Below are 13,267 nucleotides of genomic sequence, written 5' to 3'. Positions count from 1 at the left end.
GGGGAGACACATTAACCCATTCTGACCTGAGATCAGATTCATACGAGGTTTCCACTGGACACACACTGGTCTGATTAACCCATTCTGACCTGAGATCAGATTCATACGAGGTTTCCACTGGACACACACTGGTCTGATTTAACGCATTCTGACCTGAGATCAGATTCTAAAAATGTCAGTCGTTCTTCGATTTTTCAAAAATAGCAGACCTACAAGCTCGTATCGCGCCACTCGGTGGCGCGATATGAGCTTGTAGATCTGCTATTTTTAAATAGCTAAAGCATGACATGATGCTGACACCAAAATGGGTTCCCGTATAGAATGTGTTAATTTGTGAAGGGACGACAGGACGAGGAGAGGCGTTGTCGAGAGTAATGGCTGCGTGTGATATTTAATTGAACAGTCAAAACTATTCGTATCAATATACGGCTGTATCAACAAAATAATGATGTCATTCAGTAGGTATATGAGGGGCCTCATATTTGGTCTTGAAACGGGCCTCCAGATTCCTGAGGCCGCCCCCCTGCACCTACACCACCTGGGTCCCAAACGGCTTCATGTGGAGGACCCCCAGATTGACACTGATCAGCCCCGCGGACCCCCATTTGAAGAGACATGCCAGGGACCCCCATTAGAAGAGATAATGCCAGGGACCGCCATTAGAAGAGATAATGCCAGGGACCCCCATTAGAAGAGACATGCCAGGGACCCCCATTAGAAGAGACATGCCAGGGACCCCCATTAGAAGAGACATGCCAGGGACCCCCATTAGAAGAGACATGCCAGGGACCCCCATTAGAAGAGACATGCCAGGGACCCCCATTAGAAGAGATATATGCCAGGGACCCCCATTAGAAGAGATAATGCCAGGGACCCCCATTTGAAGAGACATGCCAGGGACCCCCATTAGAAGAGACATGCCAGGGACCCCCATTAGAAGAGATAATGCCAGGGACCCCCATTAGAAGAGATAATGCCAGGGACCCCCATTAGAAGAGATAATGCCAGGGACCCCCATTTGAAGAGATATGCCAGGGACCCCCATTAGAAGAGACATGCCAGGGACCCCCATTTGAAGAGATACTGCCAGGGACCCCCATTTGAAGAGACATGCCAGGGACCCCCATTTGAAGAGATAATGCCAGGGACCCCCCATTAGAAGAGATATGCCAGGGACCCCCATTTGAAGAGACATGCCAGGGACCCCCATTAGAAGAGATATGCCAGGGACCCCCATTTGAAGAGATACTGCCAGGGACCCCCATTTGAAGAGATACTGCCAGGGACCCCCATTTGAAGAGATAATGCCAGGGACCCCCATTTGAAGAGATAATGCCAGGGACCCCCATTTGAAGAGATATGACAGGGACCCCCATTTGAAGAGATACTGCCAGGGACCCCCATTTGAAGAGATAATGCCAGGGACCCCCATTTGAAGAGATATGCCAGGGACCCCCATTTGAAGAGATAATGCCAGGGACCCCCATTTGAAGAGATATGCCAGGGACCCCCATTAGAAGAGATAATGCCAGGGACCCCCATTTGAAGAGATAATGCCATGGACCCCCATAAACAGAAGATTTCTACAGCTCTGGGGAGCCAAAGGTATGGCTCCCCCATATCTTGCAAGTATGATTGAACCCTACAAACCCTCCCGCGCACTCAGATCAGCCAACGCAGGGAAACTGGAAGTACCCTCACTAAAAACGCCGGGACAACGCTCCACACGTCCCAAACTCTTCTCCCTTCTGGCTCCAAAACTGTGGAATGCACTTCCCATTGCAGTCAGAACTGCAGCATCACTCCCAATCTTCCGCCGTAGCCTGAAAACCCACCTTTTCAGACTCCATCATGGCCCATAGCACTTACCCTACCCCTTAGATAGCATTTCTGTTGGCTTAGATAGCATTTGACACAGACTTATAGCATGTTATGTAGACAGCACTATAATTGTATTGTATATAGTCATAGCACGCCATAGTACAGATGTATAGCATAGTAGTAAATATGTATAGTTTATATGTATAGTTTCATTATATATATATATTCCACTGTTACCTTCTTAGCTTACGCATGTTTCATGATAAATGCTTTTATTTGATGTATTCCCATGCTTTTGTTCTTGCTTAAATGTAAGCCGCTCTGGATTAAGAGCGTCTGCTAAATGCCTAAATTGTAAATTGTAAATTGTGATTCTCAACCCGTTTAATTTCAAGGACCCCCCAGTTTTATATGCATTGGTTCAGGGGTGGGCAACTGGTGGCCCGGGGGCCACATGCGGCCCCCACCTTCACTTTATGTGGCCCTCAGGTTGATATAATATTGGTTTCAGCTGTTTACAATTCCACAACATGCAAACATGACCTGCTTTAATCACTTCAGTCTAAATTAGTAGCTCATTGCTCAACACAAGTATAATTAAACGTAAAAATGTTAATTTTCAGGATTCCAATTCAAAAATAGCAAAAAATAATTCACGATTTCAATTCAAATATAGCAAAAATAGCCGATCTACAAGCTCAAAACGTGTCGCGTTGCGACACGTTTTGAGCTTGTAGATCGGTTATTTTTGCTACGACAGTAATATATGGCCCTAGGGAGTGAGTGTGGAAATTTACAATTTACAATTTAGGCATTTATCAGACGCTCTTAATCCAGAGCGACTTACATTTAAGCAAGAACAAAAGCATGGGAATACATCACATAAAAACATTTATCAATATCATGAAACATGCGTAAGCTAAGAAAGTAACAGTGGAATATCTATATAATGAAACTATACATACACTATACATATAAACTATACATATTTACTACTATGCTATACATATGTACTATGGCGTGCTATAACTATATACAATACAATTATAGGGCTGTCTACATAGCTATAACATATAGCGGCCCTCTCCATCGTCAAAGTTGCCCAGCCCTGCATTAGTTCTACGGACCCCCCATTTAATGGCATTTCTATCTCGGGGACCCCTAATAATGAATCTAATGTGGTTTCAGCATCAGGGACCGCTTCTGGAAGAAACACTGGAGAGTGTGTCTGGATGTGTTTTAGATTCTTGTGGCGGGAACCCGTTTTGGTGTAAACTGTCATTTTCAAACAGACATTTTTAGAATCTGATCTCGGGTCAGAATGGGTTCATTTCTGTTGTATTGATCCCTATACTGTTGATTGTTCTGGACCATGCAGTCTGAAATAAAGATTGATTGATTGATTGATTGATTGATTAAAATTTACAATGTAGGCATTTAGCAGACACTCTTAATCCAGAGCGATTTACATTAAGCAAGAGCAAAAAGCATGGGAATAGATCACATAAAAACATTTATCATGAAACATGCGTAAGCTAAGAAAGTAACGGTGGAATATCTATATAATGAAACTATACATATAAACTATACATATATACTATACTATGCTATACATATGTACTATGGCGTGCTATGACTATATACAATACAATTATAGTGCTGTCTACATAACATGCTATAAGTCTGTGTCTGTATATTGATTGATTGATTGATTGATTGATATATTGAGTAAAACTAAAATAGAAATTTGCTGCCCAAAGACAACAACACTTTCTGGGTGTTCCCAGACAGACAGACAGACAGACAGACAGACAGACAGACAGACAGACAGACAGACAGACAGACAGACAGACAGACAGACAGACAGACAGACAGGTCGGTCGGTCTCGGGGACAGTTTGGTGGTTAAAGGTCACGTTGCTAGGGGGGGGGGGGGGGGGGGGGGGGGGGGGGGGGTCACGTGGCTGCAGCCTCGTTGGGGGTCGTGTTTGGTCATGAAGTTCACACGGGGGGGAGGGGGGAGGGGGGGGGGGGATCGGTGACACTGTCGGTCGGTGTTCGGTTTGCGTTTCTATTCTGAGCCGTTGGTTGGTTCCAAAACCTATTCATTCATGTCAAAGACCCCCGAAATGACCCTCATCAGCCCCACGGACCCCCTTTTGAAAACATATGCCAGGGACCCCCCCCCCCCCCATTAGAGAAGGTTTATACTAAACATATGCCAGGGACCCCCATTAGAGAAGATTTATACTAAACATATGCCAGGGACCCCCATTAGAGAAGATTTATACTAAACATATGCCAGGGACCCCCCCCCCCCCCCCCCATTAGAGAAGATTTATACTAAACATATGCTAGGGACCCCCCATTAGAGAAGTGATTCTCAACCTGTTTAATTTCAAGGACCCCCCAGTTTGACATGCATTGGTCTACGGACCCCCATTTAATGGCATTTCTATCTTTCTAGCTGTAGGTAACTGTTTTCTATAGGTAACCAGTGTGTGTGTGTGTGTGTATCCCTCTAGCTGTAGGTAACTGTTTTCTATAGGTAACCAGTGTGTGTGTATCTCTCTAGCTGTAGGTAACTGGTTTCTATAGGTAACCAGTGTGTGTGTATCCCTCTAGCTGTAGGTAACTGTTTTCTATAGGTAACCAGTGTGTGTGTATCCCTCTAGGTGTAGGTAACTGGTTTCTATAGGTAACCAGTGTGTGTATCCCTCTAGCTGTAGGTAACTGGTTTCTATAGGTAACCAGTGTGTGTGTATCTCTCTAGCTGTAGGTAACTGTTTTCTATAGGTAACCAGTGTGTGTGTATCCCTCTAGCTGTAGGTAACTGTTTTCTATAGGTAACCAGTGTGTGTGTATCTCTCTAGCTGTAGGTAACTGTTTTCTATAGGTAACCAGTGTGTGTGTATCTCTCTAGCTGTAGGTAACTGTTTTCTATAGGTAACCAGTGTGTGTATCCCTCTAGCTGTAGGTAACTGGTTTCTATAGGTAACCAGTGTGTGTGTATCTCTCTAGCTGTAGGTAACTGTTTTCTATAGGTAACCAGTGTGTGTATCCCTCTAGCTGTAGGTAACTGTTTTCTATAGGTAACCAGTGTGTGTGTATCCCTCTAGCTGTAGGTAACTGTTTTCTATAGGTAACCAGTGTGTGTGTATCCCTCTAGCTGTAGGTAACTGTTTTCTATAGGTAACCAGTGTGTGTGTATCTCTCTAGCTGTAGGTAACTGTTTTCTATAGGTAACCAGTGTGTGTATCCCTCTAGCTGTAGGTAACTGTTTTCTATAGGTAACCAGTGTGTGTGTATCCCTCTAGCTGTAGGTAACTGTTTTCTATAGGTAACCAGTGTGTGTGTATCCCTCTAGCTGACTCCACAGTGTGCAGAGCTGTGCTGCATCTCAAACTGCTTCCTGTTCTGATGACGATGCTTCCCTTCTCTGAAGGCATCAACACTATGGTGAGTATTATTCACTAAAGTACACACTAGTATGCACTATAGTACACACTACTGAGTACAATAATACTGTTTTGACCAGAAATGCTATTAAATATATGTATATATATTTAATATATTTCAGGTGCTCAGGGTCATGTGTAACATATATATTTAATATATTTAATATATTCAGGTTCTCAGGGTCATGTGTAACATATATATTTAATATATTTAATATATTCCAGGTGCTCAGGATCATGTGTAACATGACTCATCACCTCAGAGACCAGATGGTTGACGGACGTGTTCTGACAGCTGTCACTCACACTCTGAAGATGACCGACACGCACCTGGTCTGTCTGAGTCTGGAGCTGCTGCGCATGCTGCTGGATGCTAGGATACAGGTAACTATAGCAACCACCTAGCAACCACCTCCTAGAATCATGCTGCTGGATGCTAGGGTACAGTTAACCTAGCAACCACCTAGCAACCACCTCCTAGCATCATGCTGCTGGATGCTAGCAACCTAGGAGCACCTAGCAACCCAGCTTCAGGGTAGGGTCTCTCAGTGGACGACCCCAGCTTCAGGGTAGGGTCTCTCAGTGGACGACCCCAGCTTCAGGGTAGGGTCTCTCAGTGGACGACCCCAGCTTCAGGGTAGGGTCGCTCAGTGGACGACCCCAGCTTCAGGGTAGGGTCGCTCAGTGGACGACCCCAGCTTCAGGGTAGGGTCGCTCAGTGGACGACCCCAGCTTCAGGGTAGGGTCGCTCAGTGGACGACCCCAGCTTCAGGGTTAGGGTCGCTCAGTGGACGACCCCAGCTTCAGTGTGTGTGCTTCAGTGTGTGTCCAGTGGAAACCTCGCATGAATCTGATCTCAGGTCAGAACGGGTTAATCAGACCAGTGTGTGTCCAGTGGAAACCTCGTATGAATCTGATCTCAGGTCAGAACGGGTTAATCAGACCAGTGTGTGTCCAGTGGAAACCTCGTATGAATCTGATCTCAGGTCAGAACGGGTTAATCAGACCAGTGTGTGTCCAGTGGAAACCTCGTATGAATCTGATCTCAGGTCAGAATGGGTTAATCAGACCAGTGTGTGTCCAGTGGAAACCTCGTATGAATCTGATCTCAGGTCAGAATGGGTTAATCAGACCAGTGTGTGTCCAGTGGAAACCTCGTATGAATCTGATCTCAGGTCAGAACGGGTTAATCAGACCAGTGTGTGTCCAGTGGAAACCTCGTATGAATCTGATCTCAGGTCAGAATGGGTTAATCAGACCAGTGTGTGTCCAGTGGAAACCTCGTATGAATCTGATCTCAGGTCAGAACGGGTTAATCAGACCAGTGTGTGTCCAGTGGAAACCTCGTATGAATCTGATCTCAGGTCAGAATGGGTTAATCAGACCAGTGTGTGTCCAGTGGAAACCTCGTATGAATCTGATCTCAGGTCAGAATGGGTTAATCAGACCAGTGTGTGTCCAGTGGAAACCTCGTATGAATCTGATCTCAGGTCAGAATGGGTTAATGTGTTTTAGTCGAGGGAAACAACACTGTCTGACTGGTCCATTGTCCACCGCTCGCTGTGTGAAACACAGGAGGACAGACGGACGGACCGACGTCCCGTTGTGGACATTAGCCCATTCTGACCTGAGATCAGATTCATACGAGGTTTCCACTGGGACACACACTGGTCTGAGATTAACCCATTCTGACCTGAGATCAGATTCTAAAAAAAATTCAGTCGCTCTTCGATTTTTCAAAAAATAGCAGACCTACAAGCTCATATCGCGCCACTCGGTGGCGCGATATGAGCTTGTAGATCTGCTATTTTTCAATAGCTAAAGCACGACATGATGCTGACACCAAAATGGGTGCCCGGTCAGAATGGGTTAGAACAATGGACCTCAGTCAGTCACCTCTGTGGTCAGAGGGAGACGACGGGCGCCGGGGCGCGTGGCGAGCTAACTGCACTGTTGTCCTCCATTGTTCTCCTTGACGCACACACACACACACAACGCACACACACACACACACAACGCACACACACGCACACACACAGAGGGGTGAGGAGGGCACAGCGAGTCATTAATGTCACATGTTTCTAGTTGGTTGTTGAGTAGCTTCCAGAGAGCTCACCGAGGATTGTTTTTGTTTTTCCTCGGCTTCATCATCGATATGTTAGACAGACCAGAGCCATAGAGTTAGACAGAGTTACGTCATTAAAGGTTCAGACCCAGAGCCATAGAGTTAGAGACAGAGTTACGTCATTAAAGGTTATTCAGACCCAGAGCCATAGAGTTATAGACAGAGTTACGTCATTAAAGGTTATTCAGACCCAGAGCCATAGAGTTAGAGACAGAGTTACGTCATTAAAGGTTCAGACCCAGAGCCATAGAGTTAGACAGAGTTACGTCATTAAAGGTTCAGACCCAGAGCCATAGAGTTAGAGACATAGTTACGTCAATAAGGGTTCAGACCCAGAGCCATAGAGTTAGACAGAGTTACGTCATTAAAGGTTCAGACCCAGAGCCATAGAGTTAGACAGAGTTACGTCATTAAAGGTTCAGACCCAGAGCCATAGAGTTAGACAGAGTTACGTCATTAAAGGTTCAGACCCAGAGCCATAGAGTTATAGACATAGTTACGTCATTAAAGGTTATTCAGACCCAGAGCCATAGAGTTATAGACAGAGTTACGTCATTAAAGGTTCAGACCAGAGCCATAGAGTTAGACAGAGTTACGTCATTAAAGGTTCAGACCCAGAGCCATAGAGTTATAGACAGAGTTACGTCATTAAAGGTTCAGACCCAGAGCCATAGAGTTAGAGACAGAGTTACGTCATTAAAGGTTCAGACCCAGAGCCATAGAGTTATAGACAGAGTTACGTCATTAAGGGTTCAGACCCAGAGCCATAGAGTTAGAGACAGAGTTACGTCAATAAGGGTTCAGACCCAGAGCCATAGAGTTAGACAGAGTTACGTCATTAAAGGTTCAGACCCAGAGCCATAGAGTTAGAGACAGAGTTATGTCATTAAAGGTTCAGACCCAGAGCCATAGAGTTATAGACATAGTTACGTCATTAAAGGTTCAGACCCAGAGCCATAGAGTTAGACAGAGTTACGTCATTAAAGGTTCAGACCCAGAGCCATAGAGTTAGAGACAGAGTTACGTCATTAAGGGTTATTCAGACCCAGAGCCATAGAGTTAGAGACATAGTTACGTCATTAAAGGTTATTCAGACCCAGAGCCATAGAGTTAGAGACATAGTTACGTCATTAAAGGTTATTCAGACCCAGAGCCATAGAGTTAGAGACATAGTTACGTCATTAAAGGTTATTCAGACCCAGAGCCATAGAGTTAGAGACATAGTTACGTCATTAAAGGTTATTCAGACCCAGAGCCATAGAGTTATAGACAGAGTTATGTCAATAAGGGTTCAGACCCAGAGCCATAGAGTTAGAGACAGAGTTACGTCATTAAAGGTTCAGACCCAGAGCCATAGAGTTAGACAGAGTTACGTCATTAAAGGTTCAGACCCAGAGCCATAGAGTTAGACAGAGTTACGTCATTAAAGGTTCAGACCCAGAGCCATAGAGTTATAGACAGAGTTACGTCAATAAGGGTTCAGACCCAGAGCCATAGAGTTATAGACAGAGTTACGTCATTAAAGGTTCAGACCCAGAGCCATAGAGTTAGACAGAGTTACGTCATTAAAGGTTCAGACCCAGAGCCATAGAGTTAGACAGAGTTACGTCATTAAAGGTTCAGACCCAGAGCCATAGAGTTATAGACAGAGTTACGTCAATAAGGGTTCAGACCCAGAGCCACAGAGTTAGACAGAGTTACGTCAATAAGCTGAGCTGAGCTCTCGAGCGCTGTTCATGCAGGCTGGATGGAGAGAGACAGACAGACAGGCTGGATGGAGAGAGACAGACAGACAGGCTGGATGGAGAGAGACAGACAGACAGGCTGGATGGAGAGAGACAGACAGACAGGCTGGATGGAGAGAGACAGACAGACAGGCTGGATGGAGAGAGACAGACAGACAGGCTGGATGGAGAGAGACAGACAGGCTGGAGTCTGAAATACATTGTTTTCAACGATCAACGTTTTCAAATATCAGCTATTTTAGGCAATGTGTGCAACATGACAACTGTTTTAAAGTATTGCACAGTAACAACTAAAGTCTCTGTAATGTTTATGTTGTAATATTACAAAAAAAAAACTATCTAAAATAAAGGGAGTTAAGATAATTAAAGCTGGGCTGTTGCCCTGAGTCCAGTGCATTCTGCCAACTTCCAGCCCCTCTCCCAGGGGAGGCAGATAAGTCTGGCCCCTCTCAATGCATATTGCCCCAGGGGGCAGATAAGTCTCACCCCTGCCCACTTTGACAGGCTGGGATGGCTTAGGGTCGACGACTGCATCTTGCAATGGGTCTGGTCCACAAGATTCACTACACCACTAAGATACCCATGTACCTGTCTAAATACTTCACTAAGATACCCATGTACCTGTCTAAATACTTCACTAAGATACCCATGTACCTGTCTAAATACTTCACTAAGATACCCATGTACCTGTCTAAATACTTCACTAAGATACCCATGTACCTGTCTAAATACTTCACTAAGATACCCATGTACCTGTCTAAATACTTCACTAAGATACCCATGTACCTGTCTAGATACTTCACTAAGATACCCACGTACCTGTCTAAATACTTCACTAAGATACCCATGTACCTGTCTAAATACTTCACTAAGATACCCATGTACCTGTCTAGATAATTCACTAAGATACCCATGTACCTGTCTAAATACTTCACTAAGATACCCATGTACCTGTCTAAATACTTCACTAAGATACCCATGTACCTGTCTAAATACTTCACTAAGATACCCATGTACCTGTCTAAATACTTCACTAAGATACCCATGTACCTGTCTAAATACTTCACTAAGATACCCATGTACCTGTCTAAATACTTCACTAAGATACCCATGTACCTGTCTAAATACTTCACTAAGATACCCATGTACCTGTCTAAATACTTCACTAAGATACCCATGTACCTGTCTAAATACTTCACTAAGATACCCATGTACCTGTCTAAATACTTCACTAAGATACCCATGTGCCTGTCTAAATACTTCACTAAGATACCCATGTACCTGTCTAAATACTTCACTAAGATACCCATGTACCTGTCTAAATACTTCACTAAGATACCCATGTACCTGTCTAAATACTTCACTAAGATACACATGTACCTGTGTAAATACTTCACTAAGATACCCATGTACCTGTCTAAATACTTCACTAAGATACCCATGTACCTGTCTAAATACTTCATTAAGATGCCCATGTACCTGTCTAAATACTTCACTAAGATACCCATGTACCTGTCTAAATACTTCACTAAGATACCCATGTACCTGTCTAAATACTTCACTAAGATACCCATGTACCTGTCTAAATACTTCACTAAGATACCCATGTACCTGTCTAAATACTTCACTAAGATACCCATGTACCTGTCTAAATACTTCACTAAGATACCCATGTACCTGTCTAAATATTTCACTAAGATACCCATGTACCTGTCTAAATACTTCACTAAGATACCCATGTACCTGTCTAAATACTTCACTAAGATACCCATGTACCTGTCTAAATACATCACTAAGATACCCATGTACCTGTCTAAATACTTCACTAAGATACCCATGTACCTGTCTACATACTTAACTAAGATACCCATGTACCTGTCTAAATACTTCACTAAGATACCCATGTACCTGTCTAAATACTTCACTAAGATACCCATGTACCTGTCTAAATACTTCACTAAGATACCCATGTACCTGTCTAAATACTTCACTAAGATACCCATGTACCTGTCTAAATACTTCACTAAGATACCCATGTACCTGTCTACATACTTCACTAAGATACCCATGTACCTGTCTAAATACTTCACTAAGATACCCATGTACCTGTCTAAATACTTCACTAAGATACCCATGTACCTGTCTAAATACTTCACTAAGATACCCATGTACCTGTCTAAATACTTCACTAAGATACCCATGTACCTGTCTAAATACTTCACTAAGATGCCCATGTACCTGTCTAAATACTTCACTAAGATACCCATGTACCTGTCTAAATACTTCACTAAGATACCCATGTACCTGTCTAAATACTTCACTAAGATACCCATGTACCTGTCTAAATACTTCACTAAGATACCCATGTACCTGTCTAAATACTTCACTAAGATACCCATGTACCTGTCTAAATACTTCACTAAGATACCCATGTACCTGTCTACATACTTCACTAAGATACCCATGTACCTGTCTAAATACTTCACTAAGATACCCATGTACCTGTCTAAATACTTCACTAAGATACCCATGTACCTGTCTAAATACTTCACTAAGATACCCATGTACCTGTCTAGATACTTCACTAAGATACCCATGTGCCTGTCTAAATACTTCACTAAGATACCCATGTACCTGTCTAAATACTTCACTAAGATACCCATGTGCCTGTCTAAATACTTCACTAAGATACCCATGTACCTGTCTAAATACTTCACTAAGATACCCATGTACCTGTCTAAATACTTCACTAAGATACCCATGTACCTGTCTAGATACTTCACTAAGATACCCATGTGCCTGTCTAAATACTTCACTAAGATACCCATGTACCTGTCTAAATACTTCACTAAGATACCCATGTGCCTGTCTAAATACTTCACTAAGATACCCATGTACCTGTCTAAATACTTCACTAAGATACCCATGTACCTGTCTAAATACTTCACTAAGATACCCATGTACCTGTCTAGATACTTCACTAAGATACCCATGTACCTGTCTAGATACTTCACTAAGATACCCATGTGCCTGTCTAAATACTTCACTAAGATACCCATGTACCTGTCTAAATACTTCACTAAGATACCCATGTGCCTGTCTAAATACTTCACTAAGATACCCATGTACCTGTCTAAATACTTCACTAAGATACCCATGTGCCTGTCTAAATACTTCACTAAGATACCCATGTACCTGTCTAAATACTTCACTAAGATACCCATGTACCTGTCTAAATACTTCACTAAGATACCCATGTACCTGTCTAAATACTTCCTTAATGTCCCACAACACCAGAGGGAGTTCAACAAACCCAGTACAACCCAGATTCGGCACAAACAATGGACTAAATTCGCTAATTTCGTTCCTATGCCACCAAAATGTGGAACGCCCTAATTAATGTAATGAATTAATGTACTCTATTTAATCAGACCAGTGTGTGTCCAGTGGAAACCTCGTATGAATCTGATCTCAGGTCAGAATGGGTTAACGTACTCTATTTAACTTTAGTTAAACTTTAATTAACAGGTGTGGGCGGAGTTTGTGAGAGGGGGCGGAGTCTCCCTGCTGGAGGTCATTCAGTTCAACGCGGAGGAGGAGCTTAGGACCAGAGCTGCGTTCCTATTGGACAACCACCACCTGACCTCCGACCTTTTACCGTAAATACTCCTGTATAATGTTTAATGTCTCCTGCTGTAACGGATCTACAAGCTCACATGTAAAGTTGTAAACATGCCTTAAACAGATCTACAAGCTCACATGTGAACATGCCTTAAACAGATCTACAAGCTCACATGTGAACATGCCTTAAACAGATCTACAAGCTCACATGTGAACATGCCTTAAACAGATCTACAAGCTCACATGTGAACATGCCTTAAACAGATCTACAAGCTCACATGTAAACATGCCTTAAACAGATCTACAAGCTCACATGTAAACATGCCTTAAACAGATCTACAAGCTCACATGTGAACATGCCTTAAACACATCTACAAGCTCACATGTGAACATGCCTTAAACAGATCTACAAGCTCACATGTGAACATGCCTTAAACAGATCTACAAGCTCACATGTGAACATGCCTTAAACAGATCTACAAGCTCACATGTGAACAT

The 13,267-nt window shown here is 43.3% G+C and overlaps 1 protein-coding gene across 1 annotated transcript in view; it reads left to right on the top strand.

Annotated features, from left to right (window-relative positions):
• Window positions 1–13,267, top strand: part of tmco6 (transmembrane and coiled-coil domains 6) — a 36,071-nt gene that overhangs the window by 20,955 nt on the left and 1,849 nt on the right. The window contains exons 10-12 of the mRNA XM_083785554.1: window positions 5,188–5,279; window positions 5,504–5,662; window positions 12,677–12,807. Of these exons, the coding sequence (XP_083641680.1) occupies window positions 5,188–5,279; window positions 5,504–5,662; window positions 12,677–12,807 (382 nt within the window). The remainder of the gene's footprint in view (window positions 1–5,187; window positions 5,280–5,503; window positions 5,663–12,676; window positions 12,808–13,267) is intronic.

Source organism: Protomyctophum parallelum (assembly GCF_964188405.1).
Source record: "Protomyctophum parallelum genome assembly, chromosome: 16".
Taxonomy (NCBI): domain Eukaryota; kingdom Metazoa; phylum Chordata; class Actinopteri; order Myctophiformes; family Myctophidae; genus Protomyctophum; species Protomyctophum parallelum.
The sequence above is the reverse complement of the archived record's forward strand: the minus strand, read 5'-3'. Positions and strand labels throughout refer to the sequence as shown.